Here is a 23,209-nt window from a genome sequence, read left to right as displayed (position 1 = left end):
TTGCTGTAATTCTTGTGTCAACTCAACAACCGTATCAGTCATTGTCTGCTCTCCTTCCTTTAAACGATTTTGCACCATTTCTGGGCAGAGTTTCTTTAACACAGCGTTCATTGTTGTCCACTTGACTTCATCCCAAGCCATCCCGATGTTTTTGATAGTGTCAAGGATGTTATAATTCTTCCAGAAATCATGTAGAGTAATGCCCTCACCACTATCAATGGCCTTGATTGCTTGGGAAAACATACGGTGCAGATAGTAGCTTTTGAAAGTCGCAATAGTGCTTTGATCTATAGGTTGCAACAGTGCGGTGGTTCTAGGAGGCAGGTAAACAACTTTTATGTCAGAATGAAAGTCGTCCAACTCTTTCGGGTGGCTGGAGGCATTGTCCAGGAGGAGAAGCACTTTAAACGTGATTCCTTTCTTGGCACAATATTCCTTCACCTGGGAATGAAGTTGTTATTGAACCAGTCTGCGAACAGCACACATGTAACCCAAGCCTTGGTATTGGATTTCCAGATTACAGGCAGCCTACTCGGGTCAATGTTCTTAAAGGCCCGTGGTCTCTGGGAATAGTACACTGTAAGCGGTTTAAGTTTCAAGTTCCCTGAAGTATTGCCGCCAATCATAACAGTGATCCGATCTGTTGCGACCTTGAATCCAGGCATAGATTTTTCCTCTTTTGCAATAAATGTCCATGTTGGCATCCTCTTCCAAAACAGAGCCGTTTCATCAACATTAAATATTTGCTCAGGCAAATATTCCCCCTCCTCAATTATTTCTGCTAGAAATTCAGGAAATTTACTTGCCGCATCTGTATCTGCACTTACTGCCTCACCCGCGACTTTGATGCTGTGTAGATTTATATGCTTCTTGAATCGTTCAAACCATCCAGCACTAGCTTTAAATGCACTCCGTGTCCGTGATGCTGGCCTTCTCTTGTAAATCTTTATGTAAAGACCTAGCCTTCTCCTGGATAATCGTAAAACTCCATGGTATCTGCTTCTGTGTCAGATCCTTGATCCAGTGAGACAACAATTTCTCCATTTCTGAAATCGGGCTCAGCCTCTTCTTGATAATGATTGTGCCCTTCAACGTTACCGCACCTTTCATGCTTTCAACAATGCGAACTTTATCCTTCGCTATCGTATTCACTGTTGAAATAGGTCAATTTATATCCCAAGCTATTGTTGACATATTTCCGTCTTCATACATACGAATTATTTTCAACTTTTCTTCTAAAGTAATTGCAGACCTTTTTTTTTTTTTTTTTAGATCTATTACCAGTGCATTCAGTTTTGTGTTTTGAATCCATTTTAAGGGTAAATAAACAATGAATACTAATGGTGATAAACAAGTGACTAAGCTAACTGTGCGAGGCATGGACTACTGACGGGTTGGGGAAAGGAGGAATTTTTTACGGAGTCCTTATTTCTAATTGGTAGGTTTCAGTTTGAATGTTACAGCTTTTGCACACTTGCCCTCTGCTGTTCTCGGTGTTTACCGGTGACCTGTCACTGCCTGTTCCTATTCGTTACATTTGCTGTGAATGCTGAATCTAGTTAACATTATGTCGTTGCATACTGCAATGGATGTCAAAGACGTAAAAGCCACAAACATGTTCATACGCGCTAGTAGTTGTAATTTTCGAGATTTATTACGTAACTGCGAATTTATGTAAATCGCGGGGTTACTGTACTTGTCTTATTATCTTCATTTACTGAGAAATCTACTTCCCACATCGAGAAGTCTGTAAATTTTAAAACAAAAGTTTGTAATATACATTTAGAACCTTCTGATATTATGTGTAGTTTTGATGTAGTAATATAGCCTACTTTTGTTTAGGAGTGCCTCTTTGTTTACAATGTCATTGGCTCATTACCCAAATTTTAGGACATTACTGAAGTGTTATAAAACTAATATATGAAGAATAAAATAGGAGGAAAATTTCGACATACCTTTTTAGATGTTAAACAACATCCAAAAAGGATGTTTAACATATAAAACCAGCTATTCCATTAAGACCAGTAAATACATCCAAAATGGATGTTTAACATCCATTTTGGATGTTTGGATCCAAAAAAGTATGTCCAAATTTTCCTCCTATTTTATTCTTCATATATTAGTTTTATAACACTTCAGTAATGCCCTAAAATTTGGGTAAAGAGCCAATGACATTGTAAAGAAAGAGACACTCCTAAACAAAAGTAGGCTATATTAGCCATTAAAATAATACCTTATTTTAGAGGAGTAACATGGGAATTTTCCCAGAAATAATACCTATAGTAGTTTATAGTTTTCAGTGGTGAGAAAAGAAACTCATACTGATAGTTACTATCCATGCTAGTTATCATCTTAATCAAAAATTTGGTACCATTAAGGTACCATCATGCTCATAATGTGTTCTACTAAAGACCTTTTACAACAAGAACTAATTTATATCAAATCTGCTTTTATAAAAAAAATGGCTTTAATGAATCTTTTATCTAAAAAGCCTTGAACAGCTTTAGGCCACCAGTCTCTAGATCTACTGATGATATCACTCAGATTCCACTTCTGTATGTTAAAGAAATTTCTGAATGTATTGCTAAAGTTCTAAAACCTCTTAACATTGCCATATCTGTTTGTACTGTTAGGAAGATTTCTACCTTCTTCACAGTCTGACAGATTTGCAGCTTATCCATCATGAAGAACACATCTTATATCCAATATTTTGGATCTGAGCAGTCTAGCCGAGCAGAACATACCATCTCAACTAAACAGTCTTTTGGAAGAAAACTAAACTTTTACATAAAAGTACATTTTGTATAGAACAGTTATCTAAGGAGAGTTGTGAGGTCTTTTTACACAGACTAACTTAAACAGATCTGATGGCCTTTGGTTTTCCTAAATATGGGGAAAATATTATATCATTTTTATGCAAATTCCTGATTATTATCTTATTGTAATTTTCCTACTGATGTTATAGTGGCATTTTTTGAAATTGATTCTTTTATTGTAATTTTTTTGTGTGTTCCATTGTTGCTATTGTACTGAAGATATCTATGATACATTTTAGAAATTATGGACTTTACAACCGTGTTATAAATAACGCTTTTAATATCCCGACATTTCGATCTTCATATTAAGATCATCATCTGGAGCATATAAAAATATACAGGACAAGCTAAGTTACATTACATACAGTAAGCTAGAGAAACAATGAATTGATCTCATCAATTCATTGTATATTTGTATATGCTCCAGATGATGACCTTAATATGAAGATCGAAATGTCGAGATATTAAAAGAGTTATTTATAACACGGTTGTAAAGTCCATAATTTCTAAATTGAATGCTGATTACCGTGTAACACTAAAAGAAAGGAATATCCATGATACTTACGTAAAAATTTTACAGCTAATAAATTTATTTCATGTAAATTTATCTTTATTTTTTCTAAGCTTTTGTTATTGGGTACTTATAAATTTATTAAAATTTTGACAGTACTGAGTTAAGAAGGAGGGCACGATGATAGCAAATGATTTCATGCGTAGGCTGTGTAGAAGATATGGATGTGAATTTTTAGATGTGTTGAGTGTGTTTGATGGCAGAAAGACTTGTATAAGAAGGATGGCCTGCACTTTAATTCATTTGGCATCAGAACCCTAAAGAAATTACTTCTTAGTATGAGACCTAATGCAGAGAGTCAGGGAAACTAGATTATCAAGGGAGGAATGGGAAAAATGTGTGGATATCATATTCAATAAAGTTACTTTATTGAATACGATGTGGCCTAAAATTATTGGCATTAGTAAAACTTGGCTATCAGAATGGGGTGCTTAAGGGTCAAAGCTGTATAACTGAGAGGAGACCTCCACATAGCCTTTAAAGGAATGTGGAGAACCGACCAGGGCTTCTGACCTAATATCCACTCCTCACCTTCTCGTGGTGCACTTTTCTGGTATCTACCTGGATAGTGAATGAACAAGGATGAGCTGGCAGTTTGGGATTTAGCCGACCAAATTGTATTCTTATTGGCTCAAACCAAAATACAAAATGATGGTACAACATGACAAAATTCCATGTCTGGGCCTTGTTTAACCAGACGTCACGTTTTTGCCAGGGAGCCAGGGCAAACAGCGAAAAGTCAGCTACTTGAACAAATCTGAAAACACACCCCAACTCAACATAACCAGAGTTAAAGATTGGTACTATCAACATAAGCTTGAATGGTAAAGAAATGGAGATAGCTGAGGAATTAGATAAGTACCAGATCAACATAATAGGGGTGACCGAAACATAAAAGACAAACTAATGAGAACTTTCTGAGCAATAAATACAAAATGTTATATTCAGGCAATAATAATCAAGGAAAAGAAGGAGTAACCATAGTATTCAACACAAAATAGAAGGCTAATCTTCTTGAATGGCAGGCAGTCTCAGGTAGAGTGATGTGGGTAAATATGAGAATGGGAAACTGGAGACTTATTTGTGCCTATGGTCCTACAGAAGATTTTACTAAGGTAGAAGTGGAGGAATTTTTTGAGCTTTTAGAGAAAGCAACTGACACAACGAAAAGGAAAAGTTGGGATCTAAATGGCAGAGTAGGAAATGATTGTCAGGCATACAAAAATATTTTGGGAAAATTTGGATTAAAGAGCAAAGCTAATAATAATAGCAAATACCTTTTGGATTTCTGCTCAGGACATGGACTGGTTATTACTAACACCATGTTCTAACATAAAAATGTGCACAAATTCACATGGAGAAAAGAGGCGAGAAATAAAAGTCACATTGACTATGTCATTGTCGATGTGATATTTTCTCTCTTTTGCAGGACACCAGAGTGTACAGAGGATTTGAAATTGGAAGTGATCACTATTTAGTCTTGAGCAGGATAAAATTGAATTTCATTTTGAAAAGCAGAACATTTAAGAAAGTTTTGAAGAAAATAAAAGTTGAGTAGCTATCAGATGTGAACTGTAGACTAAAACACAAAGATTATTCAAGAAAAAAATGAAAGTATTTGAGAACGGGAACCAAACCTTGGAGATTCAGTGGCAAGCCTTGAAGAAAACATCGATTGATTCAACCAAAGAGTCATGTGGTGAGGTTGTCTGCAAGGATAGAAAAATCAGAACTCCATGATGGACACAGGAAGTTAAAGAGGCAGTGAAGGAAAAGAAGAAAGCATATCAAAAGTTCCTGGCAAGTCAGCTTGTGCTCTTAGAGAATACAGAGACAAATGGAAGAAAGCTAAATACTGTGTAAAACTAGCTAAACAAAAGTCATGGGAAGACTTTGGTAAAAATATAGAAAATAAATATCAAGAGGTGGCAAGATATTCTGGAGGTTGTTGAAGCTCAGAAATGGAGGAAAGGGTGTTATAAAAGGAATTAGAGATGATAAAGGTGACATGAAAACTGGAGAAAAAGATATCCTTGAAGTATGGAGTAATTACTTTGAAAAATTGCTAAACGAAACAAGAGTGATAGCACTGTAGTAAAAGAACACTCAGCAGGCATACATTCAGGAATTCGTATCCATACTTGAAGTAGAAAAAGCCATGAAAGACTTGAAATGTGGAAAGGTAGGAAGAATAGATAACAGACCAGAAATACTGAAGTAAGGAGGTATAAAAGTCTTACAGTGGCTACACTCCATAGTTCAGAAAGCCTGGACGAATTCCCGATGATTGGAGTAGAGCTCTCATAGTACCCATATATAAAAAGGGAAATAAAACTGAATGTGAGAATTACAGAAGTATTTACCTACTGAGCATTCCTGGTAAGATTTATGCAAGTATACTTGAGAAACGGTTGAGAAGGATTGTGGAAGAAAAGCTTGGTGAAGAACAAGCTGGATTCAGGCCAGATAGTGGCTGTCAGGATCAGATCTTCACTTTACGACAAATAGTCGAGAAAGCATGGGAATATAACAAAGATCTGTATTTAAGTTTTGTAGATCTGGAAAAGACATATGACAAGGTGCCAAGAAAGAAGCTATTCAATATGCTACTGTTATATAATGTCAATGGGGCATTATATCAAGCAATACTTAGTCTTTATTTGAGTTGTAAGTCAGCAGTTAGAATTGAAGGAAGTACAGGAAGATGGTTTATTGTTAAATCTGGTGTGAGACAAGGATCTACATTATCTCCTCTGTTATTCATATCTATGTGGATCACGTTATGAAGGAAAGTGGTATTAAACCTGATATCAAAATTGGAGATGTTAATGTGAGCTCTTTGCTTTATGCAGACAATGTTATACTTCTAAATAAATCCACTACAAGATTCCCTGATTAAATTCAATAATGTAATAGATATGGTATGAAGGTCAGCAATAACAAGACAAAGATAATGAAAATAATCAGAATCATTGAAAATATCAGCTGCATTGTGAATGGAGAACCTATAGAACAAGTGAAACATTTCAGCTACTTAGGCATGATTTTTAGTGAAGATGGTAAATTAAATCTGGAAATAGACAACATAATCAACAAAGCTGTTATGGTAGGAAGTCAATTGAATAAATTCATATGGAACAAGAGAGAAATTAGTTGGAACACTATATTACCTGTATACAAGAGTGTTCAAACCAGTTTTAACTTATGAATCTGAGAGCTGGGTCAGAAGTAAAACACTTGATCAAAGACTAGAGACTGCAGATATGAGAGTCCTGAGAAAGATTAGTGTCATGAACAGATGCCATCAATAGCAATATCATATTAAAAACGAGGATATCAGGAAAGAACTAGACAATGTCAGCATCCAGGAATGAGTTAGCAGAGCTAATCTCAGGTGGTATGTCACTTAAACAGAATGAGCAAGGAAAGATTAGCAAAACAAGTGTTCTCTGCCAGGTTGGCAGGAAAACGACCCAGAGGATGACCAAGATATAGGTGGATTTATATGGTAAAAAGTGCCTTAGATGTTAGAAATATAAGATCTGGTAATGTTAGTCTTGACAAGTAACAGACTGATTTGGAGGAAAATTGTAGATAGGAAGTTAGTAATGATGTAAATTTTTCTGTAGTACTATCATATCGTATACACCCCTTGAGGATACATGGCAGGAATTTGATGATGGCCTATCAGAATCAGATATGGTAAGTGGAATGTGTAATGGGTATATTATTTTTGGGAATGACGGAAGAGAGATAGGAGAAGAGGAGGAGTGCTACTAATGATATCAGATGACGTAACTCTAGCTTGGATAGAAATAGAAGAAAACAATGATGGTAACAATGTCCCATATAGCGGTGAGTTTGAGTATCTGGTGTGAAGTGGATGTTAACAGAATGAAATATATGGTGTGGTGTTGCTACAGACCTGGTAGCTCAGTTGCAGGGGACGAAGAAATGCATCGCCAATTTAGCCTTATGGATACAAATGAATGATCATTATGGATAACTTTAATTTTCCAAACATTGATTGGGTAGAAGAGAAAGCTCATGATAAGAAAGAAGAGGAATTTATCAAATTGTTGTGAGACAACTTTCTCAAGCAGCATTTGAAAGAAAGAACTTGAGGTCAAAGAGTGTTGGATATGCTCATAGCTTCAGAAGGGATCTCTGTCAAGAATATGACTATTTTACCACCAATTGGTGACAGTGATCATGCTGTAATTTCTTGGTAAGTATCTAATTGTATTGATGCTCTGTTAAAGCAGGTTTACTTGCTGAACTACAAAGCTGGAAATTATGATCAACTTAGGAGAATACTATCTTTGGTATCATGCTGAATGGGGAAAAATGTCGGCAATGCATGGGAATCTTTGAAGAAGCTCTTAAATGAGGCGGTATCTGAATGTATCCCTAATGTTCAAAGAATAAATAGGTTGTGAGTGAAATGGATGTCTAATCTTATTAAGTAAGAAATCCACAAGATGATGTGGAAAGAATATCGTGAGAATAAGAGTGAGAAGGATCAAATATATAAAGCTCAGGCCAGAAAAGTAACAAGTATTGTGAGGAAAGCTAAATCGGAGTATGAAAAGAAATTGGTCATGCAAGCTAAAGGCAATCTAAAAGAATTTTATCATTATGCCGCAAGTAAAAGAAAGAATGAACATGGAAGAATAACTTAATTGAATGCAGATGGTATTCAAGTGTCGGACGCTAATGAGATTGTTCAGTTAATGAGTGCTCACTTTGCTAAGATGTATCAACCAGATGTATGTAACATGGTGCACAATGTTACTGCTATATTGGATGAAGAGTGAAAAGAGCTGTTGCATAACTTGGATAAGAATTTGTCTATAGGGACAGACAGATGGAAGATCAGCCTGTTTGCTAAAGGAATGTTCAGCCGAATTGGCTACACCTTTCTCATGTTTGCATAACTTGAGTCTCAGCTCAGGAATCAAAGGAATGTATGATAGTTGAACTAATCACTGGTATGAGACCTAACACAGAGAGTCAGGGAAACCAAATTATAAAGGGAGGGATGATATGAGTGTAAGAGTGACAATGGTATATAACTGTGTTAATGATGGAAATGTTGACGAGGCGAGAACAATTTCAGATTTGTGTTCGTCCAGTTCAGACCCGTCATATGTGTGCAAAGATGTCTACATGTGTAAGGCATTAGAGAAGAATAGAGATCTGAAAATTGTCCAACTGTGTCAGGCAGACTGCTAACAAGAGTATTCAAAAGAACATGCAGGTAGATTATGTCTGTACACAAATGCTAGGAGTATCAGAAACAAAGGGATAGAGTGTGTTACCTTAGTCAATACGTTTCAGCCTCAGATTGTAGGAATTAGTGAGACCTGGCTATCAGAATCAGACCTAACTGGTATCGAGTATCATGGCTATAGTATTTTTAGGAAGGATAGAGTGGATAGGAGAGGAGGAGGGCGTGCTGCTAATGATATTGGATGACTTAAATCCAGTTAGAGTTGACACCTATGAATGTAATAATACTACTAATAATATTTCATGTGCCAGTGAGTTTGAAGCCATCTGGTGTGAGGTGGAATCTAACAAGACAAATTACATAGTGGGGTGTTGTTACAGACTTGGTAGATCGGTTGCTGGTGATGAAGAAATGCATCACCAAATAGAAAAGATGAGTGCGAAAAGAATAATCATAATGGGAGACTTTAATCAAAAGGTCAGAGTGTTAGATTTCATTATAGTGTCAGAGAGCATTTCAGTTAAGGATGTAGCTATTCTGCCTCCAGTTGGTGACAGTAATCATGCTGTACTCACTTGGGAAGTGAATAAGTTTATGAATGTTCCATTCAGAAAAGGTTACATGCTGACCTACGAAGCAGGAAATTATGACCAACTGAGGAGTATACTGAGTTCAGTGAAATGAGATCGGTTGCTGGATGGAAAGAGTATTGACAGTGTATGGGAAGCGTTTAAACAATACTTAAATGATGGGATATCAGAATGTGTCCTGAGAGAGTTCAAAGAATAAATAGAGTAGGAGTCGAATGGATGTGTAATCTTATTAATCAAGTGATTTGTAAGAAAAGGACGATGTGGAAGGAATACTGTTTGCATAAGGATGATGAACATTATAAACAGCAAGCTAGAATAGTCACAACTGTTGTATGGAAAGCAAAGTGATTATGAAAAGAAACTTGCTCTGCGTGCTAAAGACAACCCACAAGAATTCTATCGATATGCTGTGAGTAAAAGAAAGAATGAATATGAAAGAATAACTCTTCTAAATCCAGATGCCGTGAGGTTACAGAAGCAGAAGTGGTTAATCAGTTAATGAGTGCCCATTTCGTTAAAAGCTATCAACCTGGTGAATGCAACATTGAGCTCACTGTTACCTCTTCACTAGATGAAGAAACGCAGGTGTGTGAGGCCAAGGTATTAGAGCTGTTGCACAAACTGAATAAGTATTCAGCAATAGGGACTGATGGAATATCAGCACATGTGCTTAAAGAGTATTCAGCTGAACAGGCTGTTCCTTTGACCAGGATGTTTAATGAGTGTCAGAACAGGGAAGATTCTGCAGGAATAGAAGGAATGTATGATAATTCCATTGCACAAGGGTGATGCAAAGACCGATGTATCCAACTATTGGCCAATTAGTATCTCAGGAGTGGTGGTGAAGATTTTGGAAAAATTGGTTAGGGCCTGCAGTCAGAAATGGGTTGACAGTGAATCTGTACTTTGCAATGAGCAAAATGGGTTTACTAAGGGGAAGGTCATGTTTTAGAAACTTGTTCACATTCTATAACAATGTTACCATTGAACTAGACAAGGGGAATGGATACACTATGATACTTTTGGATTTTGTTAAAGCTTTTGACAGAATACAGCATGGCAGAGTGCTGCATAAATTGGAGAAAATGGGTTTGGGTTATACAATATTAGCATGGATATGAGGATGGCTGACTGACAGATATCAAAACGTGGCATAGGGGGGGATCTGAGTCTGCAAGATTTAAGGTAACAAGTGGTGTACCATGAGGATCAGTGCTTGGTCCGCTGTTATTCAATCTGTACATTAATGATATTGGGAAGGATTTGACAAGTGACATAGTTATTTGCTGATGATGCAAAGTTAGGTAGGGTAATCAGGAATGCTGCTGATATGCAGTCTTTGCAGAATGATTTGAATAGGCTCGAATTGTGGGCATGGAAAAATGGGTGTCAGTTCAATGTCAGTAAATGTAAAGTCATTCACTTCAGCATGATTAGATATCTAATGTCATATTATATTGGTAGGAATTGGCTAGAAGAAACTGATCAGGCTAGGGTTCTGGAGTATTAATAGATAGGAAGTTGAAGTTTAGGGGCCATGTGGCAAAGATTGCAAATACAACTCAAAAGATAATTGCAATGCAGAAACGAACGTTCATGTAAAGATAAGGATGCTATTTTGCCTATTTACAAGGCCTTGATAAGACCTCACTTGGACTGTTGTGTGCAGGTCTGGTCTCCTGGTTTCTGTTGTGATTCTGATATATTGGAGAGAGTACAAAGAGTATTAAAAATTATATCAGGATTGTGGAATACTGATTATTCCACAATCTAACATAACCTAACTCATTCCAAAGATTTCACTGAAAGCACTTTGAGATGCATGCATCCGCACGCACATATGCATGAAATTTAATAGAAATGTTTGAATGTTACTGAAATGAGGATATCCATACCCATTTTTAATTAAAATTGGTCCACAAAAAAAAAAAAAAAAAAAACAGTGATGATAATAAATCATTTTGCAAGTAAACTTCAGATTTAAATTTGATTTTTGTGGTACATTGAAGAATTATGGATAAAATAATGATAACCTCCCTATTCTTTGTCAGTAAGTGGTGTCTGTATTTCTTAAAATTCTCCTGATCTAATATTTGTTTTCATGTATTGTAGAACAAGTACTCACCAGTGGGGTTCTCCAAAATCCTCAGTAAAAACAGGAGGAGCAAACTGGACTCCTTTGTCTTCAGTTGCCCCAAATCCGTTGGGTTGGGGAACATATGGTGCCTATGTCCCTGTGGTATGCTATTTTTATATCCTATTTTCTTAAATATTTTGTATATGAAGTGGAGAAAGAAACATTTAATGCTTTAAATGCATCTGCATGATACTAGTTATAATATCCACAACTGCATAATTAACTGCATAATCATAAAAAGGTGATTTCCAGGTCGTTATGGTCAAGTTTTATTTATTAATTATTATTTTTTTTTATTAAAAACCTGCCCACAAAAAGGTGGTAGATCTGTAGCACATTAGTGAGTATCAAGATTTGTATAATCTGGAGCCCAGCTCCACAAGCTAAATATGGTACATTTTGAATCCTGAAATGAAATTTTGAAATGGTTGCTGCCTGCTTTGTATCTGCTCTCCAACTATAAATCTTGATTTCAAATCACTGCCCTGCTTACTTTGGAAGCCTGTAGTGGCCTGAAAAAAACTATTTGGTTTCTAGAGCAGGGGAAACCCTTCTCTAGTGATTTTTTTTCATAGTCTGGTATCTGGACTATGTAAAAAATTAAAAAAAAAATAATTAAAAATAAATAAAAAATAAATAAAATAAATAAAAATAGAAGCAGATCATAATAATCCTTAGTTTACCCATGGTACCAATGTGCTATAGGTTTACAAAAATCTTTCATGGATGAGAGAAACATTAAAAAAATGTATGAACATTCAACATTTTACATGATGAAAAGGCTTTTTTAATACTATTTAAAAAAATAGTTATCTTGTAAAGGCCAAATCTTGTAAAGGCCAAATCCAGTATTACATCATCAAAAGTCTTGCTCCATAATAAGTTTTAACTACTTCCTTATGTTTTTATAAATTTTATTATATTATTTGTCATTCCTGTTGAGTTATTGTTTATGGACAAGTTAAATAAATTCTCTTCATTTATTAACAATAAATGGAAGTAAATGCATATACTGCATTTCATTTTGTGTGAAACAGTGCAAAACTAAAGGTGAAGTTAGTGGACAAGAAAGTGTAAAAAAAAAAAACACTGGAAAAAAGTGTGTTGTTGGTCATCAAGTAAGACATGATTTTCGAAACAAATGGTTAAGATTTCAAGGTTATGCTATGAACACAAAATTTCATTTTATAATATATGTAAAAAATATTCTGGAACCGAGGGTAACTAGATTACTACAAGGTTCTTTCAAAGAGGATACCTTTTTATTTTTCAAGTTTTTTGAGACATCTACTTAATACAAAAAAAAAAAAAAAAAAAAAAAAAAAAGCCATAAGATTGACTTGACCAGAAATCGCCCAAAAACTTAATAGCCCTGTTAAATAAACCTGATATAAATACAGGTTCAAGCCCAGTAATAAAACAGTAACCAAAATAATGTAAAAAAAAAGTAAAGAATTTGTCAGGTATTGCTGATATCGTTAAATGAGTTAAAGGAAATCAGTAACTCCAGTAGAGAGAGTCATTTTTTTTAGATCCAAATGAGAAATTCCTCTCTAAAACAGCTGCAAAATATTTTTATTTGCAAAATGTTAGAATGTGAAATAACTAAGTTATTCTTGCCATAGAAGACTGTCAGTTGGTTATTAGGCATTGGAACAAATAGAGGAAGTTGCATGTTTCATTTTTTCTAATACCTACTAACAGTGGGGGGAAAATGAGCCAGTGGCAAAATTTAGAGACATTCCAGATTGTATATAAAAACACACTGTATTGCACATAATGGGAATCTTGCTGTTTTAAATTCTGTTAGCGATGTACCCTTTGTTGCTGAAATTGAAATGGTGGTAAAAAAATAATATACCTTTTACCAGAATTCGCCAAAAAATTAGGAAAGTAGCAGTCATGTTACAAAAAATCTCCTTAAGTTCAAGTATTCATTATCATATTCAAATTTCTGATATGGACCCTCAGGGAATGTACAGGATACTATGATTAGCACTACATGAAAACTACTTTTACATGTAGTTCAAGTGTCTGCATTCAGTAAATTGGGGGAGAACTGACTACACTTGTTAGCAACAACTGCAGTAGTGATTCATTTGGAAGAAATAAACAGTGGAAAAGAGGATGATGAAAGAGGAAAATCAAAAGTCTTATTAAAGAAAATGAAGACATTCCTCTGCATTAAGAATCCATGTTCTCTTAGATTTTTAACTTGATTCAAGCAACTGTCACTGATTTTTCAAAAGGAAAACTTGCTACTCTTTAGTCACACATGGAGAAACTTGTATATCAACTTGAATTGCTGTAAATAGTCAAGGTGTATACAATGGCATTTGGTTAATGAATGCAGAGAGCTATTTAAATATCAAACACATTATTCCCTCATCCATGTGCTTTTTCATTCATTTGAATAAAAAAAGCTACTAAATGAAGGAATAATGTATTTGATAAAAACATTTGGTGAAAATGAATCGGAAATTGTTAAAGCTGTCTGTATTTGATACATTTACCTGATTGAAGATTTGAAAGCTTATGAAAAATAGGAAATTGTTATTTTGAGTAAATGTTTTAGGAAATTAAGATTTTGGATAAGTGTTTCAGCAAATTCATAATAATGAAGAAACAATTTTAATACATTTGTTGAGAGTGGTAAGAATCCATAGTCATGGGGAAATAATTAAACATACAATCTTTTTGAAACAACAATGAGCACTATGGATAGGTCTCTATTTCTCTCAAATCTGCATGAATGCATGAGGTTTCAGTTAAATGAATATAACAAATGAGGTCATCAATGAATTCCTCTGGTCTTGGATGATTATGATAAGTATAAATAGTGTTTTGTAACCAAGAAAAGACATGCTGGAGACTGTAAATGAACAGCTAGTGGCATACATCTTAAAACCCACGTTAAGGGAAAAAAATACTTGTATAATCGTAGGGAGCGTAATAAGAATTAAGTAAAGAATTGTAAAGTGAAGTAAGAATTAAAGAATGCATCACTTTTGCATTGTCATCATAACATTTAACATCTAGTTTTTTAAAGCTACTTATAAAAATATTTATATAAATTAAATGGTACTATAGACATTTTTGCTAGTAGATTCAAATTGTATTACTGAATCTCTTGTGTGTGTGTGTATTGCTTGGAAAGAAGTCAACAAACACCATAGTGTGAGAACAAACAGCCATGGTACCCACCTTAAGATGTAGGACCTCTTTTTTGCTGCAATGATTGCAGCAATTCTATAGGGCATACTTTCCACAAGTGTATGATAGTGATGAATGGGAATTTTGGACCATTCTTCCTGTAGGCATGTAAATGAGGTCCTGGACTATTGTGGGGCAGATGTACAGTAGGATTGAGATCAGGGCTCTGTGGAGGCCAGTCAAGTGTGGTGATGTTCGTGTCCACAAACCATGCATTTACACCAGCAGCCTTATGAGGTGTGTTGTCTTGCTGAAAGAGGATGATCAGTTCCGTAGAAACAACACAAAGTAGGAAGCACTGCATTGCCCAGAATATCCAGATACCTCTTGGAGATCAGTGTTTGTGACACCACAGACAGAAGCTTGATACCAAACCAGGAAAAACGGGATCATACCATCACACTGCCACTTCCGAATTTCATAGTTGGGTTTACGTGCTGTGGTAAGAGATGTTCACCGGCATCCACCACACCCATCCATCTGCTTGGTGCATAATGTGATTCATCACTCTATAACACATTTTTCCAAGCTTTCATATCCCACTCTACATGCTCTTTGCACCAATGAAAACCATGCTGCATGTTGGTATGGTAATGTGGGGGCTTGCATATTGCAGTCCTACCATGGAAACCTATGTTATGAACTTCGGTTCTTAATGTTTTTGTACAGATTCATTTTCCAGTAAATGCCTGGAACTCCGCATTCAATGTGTTGACCGATGAATGGTGTAGCACCCTACAGTCAAGTATGGTGAGTTGTCTACTGTTAGTAGTAGCACTTGAGGCATTGTGATAGGATGTCATGCTGGATGGATCACAATGACTCTTTCAAACAGAGTTTGAAAGAAGCATTATGATCTATCCTAATTTACGCTTGTGCATAGACCTACACATTTTACCATGTAAATATTTGGAACCGAAATCCTACAAAATAGGACACCTCCAGGAATAAGGAGTAACCTGCCTATGTCTGTAGAAGAGCATGTGTTCAAGGGACTGGTTTCGCTGTTCTGGGGGACAAAAAACCAGAGTATCCTGGTGAAAAAACCTACCTCTGTATGAGACCGGCTAACTCACTTTTAGTTGAAAGAGACCAAATAAAGGTTCCTCATGTCACTGACAGGAATTGAGCCCAGGTCTTTCCGACCAAAGGGCTTAGTCTATACTGAGTTAGCTATGAAGGCTCTGGCATTGTGATATAGTCCATTGTGTCTTTCTCTTTTTGGTAATATATTCTTATAATTCAACACATTTACTGCATTATGGATTATTCTTTTGGTTATAAGTATATTTTTCATAGTTTTGCTAAAGGTAATTTTACTTTCAAAAATATTTTGATCATTGAATAGCAGAGTTCATTAGACTATACAGGTGTTTATGGCTGTTTTAGAATGCAACCTTCTATATTTAATGTCTACATGCCGTTTTTCAACTTTTAATTCTTCATTTTTTTTTAAAGAGATTTTTCTTTCAGGAAATCTTTATACATCATGATACTATGTACTATTCATTGTTTGCTCTTAACAGAAGTTTCAGTTGGATGCATTTCTTTGAAGGTGTATTATTTTTCTAAACCTGTGTTTACTTGGAATACAACCTGATTGTTTACAAGAGCTTGGCCATAAATGGTTTAATGATTTTGCAGGGTGAAAGAAGAGATTCTACTTTGTGATAACGAATGAGAAAGGTCTTACTACAGATGGATCTTTAGTTGTATTTAAATATGTATTATTAAATGAATATTGCTTTATTATTCATTAATTAGTTTAACATGTCTTGAATATTCAAGACTAGGCTTTCAGATCCTCCATTCTAAATGATAGTATAAAGATTGGTGTTTTTAGTATAAACAGCATGCTCTGACATTAAACAAAAATTGGATTATAATTTCAATAAAGAAACAAAGGATAAATTTCCAGTAAACAATAAAGAGAGAGCTGCTCCAAGCCATCTTTCTAAAATCAAATCTAAAAATTAAAAGGTCAAGAAATGATACCAGTTATTGTCATAAGGAAAATGAAGTACGACTAGAAAATTACTATAGTGAATCCCTAGGGACCAGAGACAGTTTATTATAATGCATGGTTTGTTATGGTGAATTTAGAATAAAAATACTAACCCTGTTCTCTATATTCTCATGAAAAAATAAATTATGAGAAATGGAACAAAGGAAATTGAAAGAAATAAATCACAAAACAAAGGAAATTGGGAAGGGGGGGGTTGTGAGAAATAAAAGAAAAATCACAGGAAAAAACAGAACAAAGAAAATTATGGGAAATTATACATTAAAAATGACATGAAAAGTAAAAAAATGCAAATAAGTAATGAGACAACAAAAACGACTAGAGTGTGAAATGATAAATTGAAAATCCTCAATGTTTAAATTTCAAAATGTTATATTAGCTTAATGTCACTCACCTGAAATCTCATAAACTAAGTATGTTTAATCAGTACCATTAAAAAAAAAAAAAAAAAAAAAATCTGAAAAGTGAATATTAGTCTCCATTAGTCAGCATGAAGGGAAGGGGAAAAAGTGATAGACACAGCTATTGTAAATATCAACTTCTTGATTGGACAAAGATTCAGTGATATATACTGGCATAAATTGATACTGTTCTCTTACAACTGTAAATTAAAGAAATATTGCATGATGCAATCGTGTATGGTTCCTGCTAATCCTTTGTGTTCTGGCCTCAATGTAAGATTTCTTGTCATTTCCTTTATTCTGTTTTCTATTTCCCACAATTTTCTTTTGTTTTATTTTTCATGATTTTTCCATTTTATTTCCTCTGATTTTCTTTTGTTACATTTCCCACAATTGTTCTTTATTATATTTCCATAATTTTCTTTTGCTATATTTCCTGCCATTCCCTTTTGTCTTCTGATTGTGCATCATTTGCTAGGAAATTCAATTCACTATAGTGAAGGTTTTAGATTTTTTTTGTGATAGTGAGCTTAAAATAGCATTAGTTCTGTGGCACATAGGCTAGGACTTTTCGTGTTGTTCATTATAGTGGTGTTTGCTGTAGTGTGTATTAGCTGGAGATTGACATCACATAAACATGCAGCTCTTTGATTTGTATGATGAACCTGATATTGTCTTACAGTTCATTATTTACAAAGGTTTCCATGAGGTTTACAAAAACCAGGCAAGGCGAGTGACTTGGTTGGTGAGGGTAGCTAAAGTGAGGTATGAACAGCAGTTAGCTAATGAAGCCAAAAAGAATCCTAAGGAGTTCTTTCGATATGTAGCCAGCAAAAGAAAGAATGATTATAGAAGGATGATGTTCATTGGAGAAAATGATATAAAGACTGCTGTTGCAGAATGTGTGGTGGAGATACTTGATGAGCAGCTCATAAAGGTCTTTCAATCTTGTTTATATGACTTCATGGAGAGATTGAGATGGGGAAGAGAGAGACTGACTGTAAGTGAACAAGAGGTGTATGAGGAGTTGAGCAAACTAGATGTTAATAAGGCTGTGGGACTTGATAATATATCACCATGTATTCTGAAGGAATGTGCCAGGGAGTTGACACCTGCCTTGACATATTTTTTTAATACGAGTCTTGCACTCAGTTAAGTTCCGAAGGAGGGCAAGATTTTGCCACTTCATAAAGGAGGTGATCGAAATCAAGCATCAAACTGTAGGCCTATCTGTGTGTCAGAGGTTATGGTTAAGTTGTTGGAGAAGCTTGTGAGAACTAGGATCCAGAATTGGGTTGACAACAATGGTATTATCTTTGATAGACAGCATGGATTTGCTAAAGGGAGGTCATGTTTTAGTAATCTACTTATCGTATTTGCTGGCATATTGAGATGCACTTTTTTTCTTTGAAAATAGGTCTGAAAAACAGGGTGCATCTTATATGCCAATACTCAGTTTTTTATTTCTCTGTTCTGAGTTACGTGATTTCTTTCTTGCTTCCTTGTGGTGTGTGAGAGCATTCCAGTTACGTTAGTTATTTATTTCAGTAACTGAAATAAATTATATTATGGTAGTTATGGATAGATAACATTTGGTCTAGGCTCTCTGGCAGACTGTTGAAGAAGCCTGCTAGTATGGGATCAGTTTCGTTCTCACAGAATAGAAGATGTTAAAAATAAACTCAAGGAATTGAAAATTCAGTTAGCTGTAATTCCAGGAGATCTAACTAGTCAGCTTCAACCTTTAGATGTCTGTATTAATAAACCATTTAAGGAATTTATGAAGGAGAAGTGGAGCACTGCATCCAGAAGACTGCTGGATGCAGTCTTCAGATTTTGAGGTTACGCCATCAGGAAGAAGGAAGAGCATAGCCTAGCATTTCGCAAGTTTATGAGTGGGTCAAAGCTTCGTGGGATGCTGTGAAAACTGAGACAGTGGTTAAATCATTTAAGAAGTGTGGCATTAGTAATGCACTGGATGGTACAGAGGACAATTTGTTGTGTGAGGACTCAGATTCTGATTTAGAAGAGGTTTCAAGTGTCTCTTATTTAGCTCTGGAGATGAATTTCTGGGTTTTGACGAAGAAGATTAAAAGGTGGGTACTCTTTCCTAGTTAGATTAGGTATTTGTTGAAAGTAAACCTGCTTATTACTTTATATTCGAGATACTGTAAATTCATTATAATATTCAGTGATAAAGTTTTTTGTTCCTAAAAAATGTGTACAAAAAAGGGGGGTGTCTTATACGCCAGCAAATACGGTACTTATTACAATAAAGTAACTGCTTCCTTGGACAGAAGAGAAGGATACACAGTAATTTGCAAAGGCTTTTGATAGATTACCTCATGATAAGTTGACAGTCAAACTAGAGCAGATGGGGTTGGATATTAGATTAGTGCATTGGATTGGAGACTGTCTATCTGATAAGTATCAACAAGTTGTGATATCCAGGAAAAGGAAAGTCACTAGTGGAGTGCCTCAGGGGTCTGTTTTAGGTCCATTACTGTTTAACTTGTATATAAATGATATTGGTGAAGATTTGGATGGAGATATTCAGTTGTTTGCAGATGATGGAAAGTTGGGATGAACCATGAAGAGTAGAGAAGATCTTGTGGCCTTACAAGAAGATTTGAATAAATTGAGTGATTGAGCACGGAAATGGGGATGCGAGTTCAATGTTGCAAAATGTAAGGTTTTAAAATTTGGAAAACAAAGATGGGATGCAGAATTTATGCTTGGTGAGGATATATTGTTGGAGGTGAAGGAAATAAGAGATCTGGGGGTGATGAAATTTAGGGGATACATAGCCAAAATTGTGAAGACAACACAAAGGCATTCTGGGAATGATGCAGAGGACATTGACTTATAGAAGTAGGGAGATTCTTGTTCCATTGTATAAGGCTTTGATTAGGCCACACATGGACTATTGTGCCCAGATTTGGTCACCTAGTTTTCAGATGGAAGAAGAGATGTTGGAAAGGATCCAAAGGCGATTGACTAAGGTAGTTTCTAATCTCTGGAATGTCAAGTATGAGGAAAGATTAAGATGTAAATTGCAGAGTCTGGTGGACTGGAGGAAGAGGAGGGGGGGGGATATGATAGAGACCTACAAGTTAGTAAGGGGTTGTTATAGGATCAATGCTGGAGAATTTCTACAGAAAATAGTGGGAGATCAGCAGAGAACCTGAGGTCAGTAGGGGAGTGAGAAGCAGTTTTTTTTTCGTGCAGAGTTGTAAATGATTGGAATGCCTTGCCTGAGAGTGTGGTGTCTGCAAGAAGTTTGAGTGTGTTTTAGACACAGTATGATGAGCTGTGTGTGTGTGATAAAAGGATCTCCCAGATGAGTCTTTGACTCCATGAGGTCTTGGAGTAATAATAATAAAAAAAAATAATTTATATTGATCTGATGACTACTAATATTCTGACTTTATATGAGGATTGGGGGGGGGGAATGCTGAGGTAATGGAATATTAGTATTATATTGCTTGAAATCTCTACTAAGAAAAAAAAAATTAATTGTATGTCTCAGTTCTTAAAATATGCCTCAGGTGGCTTTTACAAGTAGTGATTAAATAAAAGAACATAAGGTTTTTAATAATTTCATCTTGTCTTATCTTCCTTTTCATGTTAAGCTCAATGGCCTGCCACAACCAAGTAACTTGGCATCTTAGAAAGTGAATTACTGCTTCTGATAAGATGGTTAGTCCTCTCTGCATTCTGTGCCTGTAAATTGTGTGTATTCTTCTGATGGGTTTGCCTATTTGCTTAAGGAAAAACCTGCCACCTCCATATGAGATTGGCTAACTCACTTGAAAAGCTCTGATAAAGGATGCAAAGAACTTTTATCAGAGTTTTTCACGTGAAAGTGAGTAAACTGGTCTCATATGGAGACTGCAGATTTTTCCTTCCTGGAAACTTTAAATTTTTCATCCAAAATAAATCAATTTCATATATAAATTCACTGTTTTCAAAATAAATTTAAATGTCTTATAGAAATGTTCAGCATGGCTGTTGGTGAACCTGATATAAATATGGCATATCATCTCACCTCTGGATCCAGTAATATAAGGGAAAAAGTAATCTTATTATTATATCAAACTTTAAGGGAATCATAAAAATACTGATTTGTAATTTATCACACCCCACTCTGGGACCTGACTTTTGACTGTTAAATTTGAACAGTCCTTATCTGAAATCTAAAGAAAGCAGCGTAAAACATTTTTTAATAGTTTTTTGTTCATCTACAAATAGTTTGTTGTTAATTTTAATATGTTTCTTTCTTTAGAAAATTGGTAAAACATAGTTATTTTGATATTTATACAATCGGTTTTAAACACTTGCATTTTTCATGACTAGTAGTAGTTTTATTTTTGACTAAAGTGAAAATAAGTGGATGCTTATTCACTATTTTTATTTATTTTATATCGCTCTCATACACAGGACTGCAAAGCCTGTAAGCAGAGCATTGCTATAGGTGGCTTGAGATCAGGAGAAAAGTAATCTGGTATTCTTGAAATGCTGAAGGTTGTCTTTGGTGAATATTTTATTGGGAAGAATTTTCCCAAGAACTAAGGTAGATGAGTTGAGAGATGAATGGGAGAAGCAGGCTCAGTGAATCAGCAATTCAACTATAAAAGAATTTTGGGGAGCTGTTGTTAGTGTAGGTTTAACAGAAATGGGAGACATTAGGGGGAGGGGCATAGCAGATGCTAGCTCTGTTGAACACCACCCATGAAAATATCTCTAGAAGAGACGGTGCAGAAACCGATCCACTATGTGACAGTGGCTTGGACAATCTGTTAAAGAGTGGTTATTGATTAGCTGAACGTTCTCTTTAGGACAGTATCAAGAATTTTTAGAGACTTTTGGTGCACCACTCCAAATGTGAGAGTATGTATTCCAAAGAAAGGCTAATTTGGGATGTGAACAAAGTCAATAGTTGGAATTGATGAAAAGTAACATCTCTTCTTCTCAACCTGTTTGTTGGTGGGTAGCATGGGCTATTGATAGTGGTCTTCTGTTTTGTGCTGTTAGTTTGACTGTTTGGTAGCTTTGTCCATTTTTGATGTTACTCATGTATTGGGTTCTTGGTCTTCCTCTAACTGGTCTTCCTTCAATTCCCTTAATCAGATTTTTAATCCAGTTGAGTGTCTTAACTAGACCACAAATAATGTTATTTCTCCTTTTTTCTAACATACACTGTCTTTTTTCTTCTGCTTTTTTTAATACTTCATTTGTAACTCTTTCTGTTCATGTGATCCTCGGCATTTGGTACCAACACCACATTTCAAATGCCAGCAGTCTTGATTTGTCTCTTTTTTGGAGAGTCCATGTCTCTGATCTGTAGAGGGCCACATTCCTAACAAAGCTTTTAATACAGAATAATAATAATAAAGAAAAGCAACTTATTATTGGTTTATTCCTTTTATCCAAGTTAAGCAAACAAAGTTTGCACATGAAGTATTTTCACAACTATTGTATGCCCACAGTTCATAGAACTGGGGCTGGCAGATTGCCAAGAATAGTCAATTCATGTTGAAAGGGAGAAAGAAATAAAGGATATATGAATTAGTCACCAACACGTGAAATCACATGCTTTATACATAAAATTTTCCAACTGTTGTACAAGCAAAATAGTTACCACTTTAAAAACTAGAATGTTCATAAAAGAAAAGCTAATTTTCTGACCTGTATTAACAAATGAACTCATCCCGCAAGACGGACCGATTACCCTATTATCGGTTATTGGAATGGATTCTTCTCCTTTTGCCGTGTGTAGAAGTGTTGTAGAGTTTTGCATCTCTGGGCATATATTAGGATATTTCTATATAGAGGCTAATGACTTCAGATCAATTGCCTTAGTATCTCATCTTGCAAAGCACTCCCTTATGGACATGCATAATGCTATTCATTATGGGAAGGGCCACTACCCAAATCAGTTTTGACCAGTTTATTGAGGTGAATTAAAGGGCCTACAATAGTTAGTATAGGGGTGCAAGAGAGCCTGTATTAGGAGAAAGAAAAGACAGATGGATAGACAGACAGAAAGAAGTTTAGATAGGGCTAAAATGGCCTCACCTACTCTCTATACGGAAAGAAAATGTTAGCTGAAAGACATGGACAGAATGAGAGAGAGAGAAAAAAAAAATTTAAAAAAAGGCCTCAGCTCTTCTATATCATCATATAGCCAAAAGCTGTCATTTCTTTCTTTTCACCAGTCTC

At 35.4% G+C, this 23,209-nt stretch overlaps 1 protein-coding gene across 3 annotated transcripts in view; it reads left to right on the top strand.

Annotated features, from left to right (window-relative positions):
* The window catches only part of LOC150099381 (phosphatidylinositol-binding clathrin assembly protein LAP-like), a 289,787-nt gene that overhangs the window by 217,698 nt on the left and 48,880 nt on the right, over positions 1-23,209 (top strand). For all 3 annotated transcript variants that reach the window (XM_090404459.1, XM_090404460.1, XM_090404458.1), the window contains one exon: positions 11,326-11,452. In XM_090404459.1, coding sequence (XP_090260585.1) covers positions 11,326-11,452 — 127 coding nt within the window. The remainder of the gene's footprint in view (positions 1-11,325; positions 11,453-23,209) is intronic.

Source organism: Typopeltis vanoorti, chromosome 14, assembly GCF_054136105.1.
Source record: "Typopeltis vanoorti isolate ZY-2024b chromosome 14, IOZ_Tvanoo_1.0, whole genome shotgun sequence".
NCBI classification, from domain to species: domain Eukaryota; kingdom Metazoa; phylum Arthropoda; class Arachnida; order Uropygi; family Thelyphonidae; genus Typopeltis; species Typopeltis vanoorti.
Note: the sequence above shows the minus strand (reverse complement) of the source record. Positions and strands in the feature narration are given on the sequence as shown.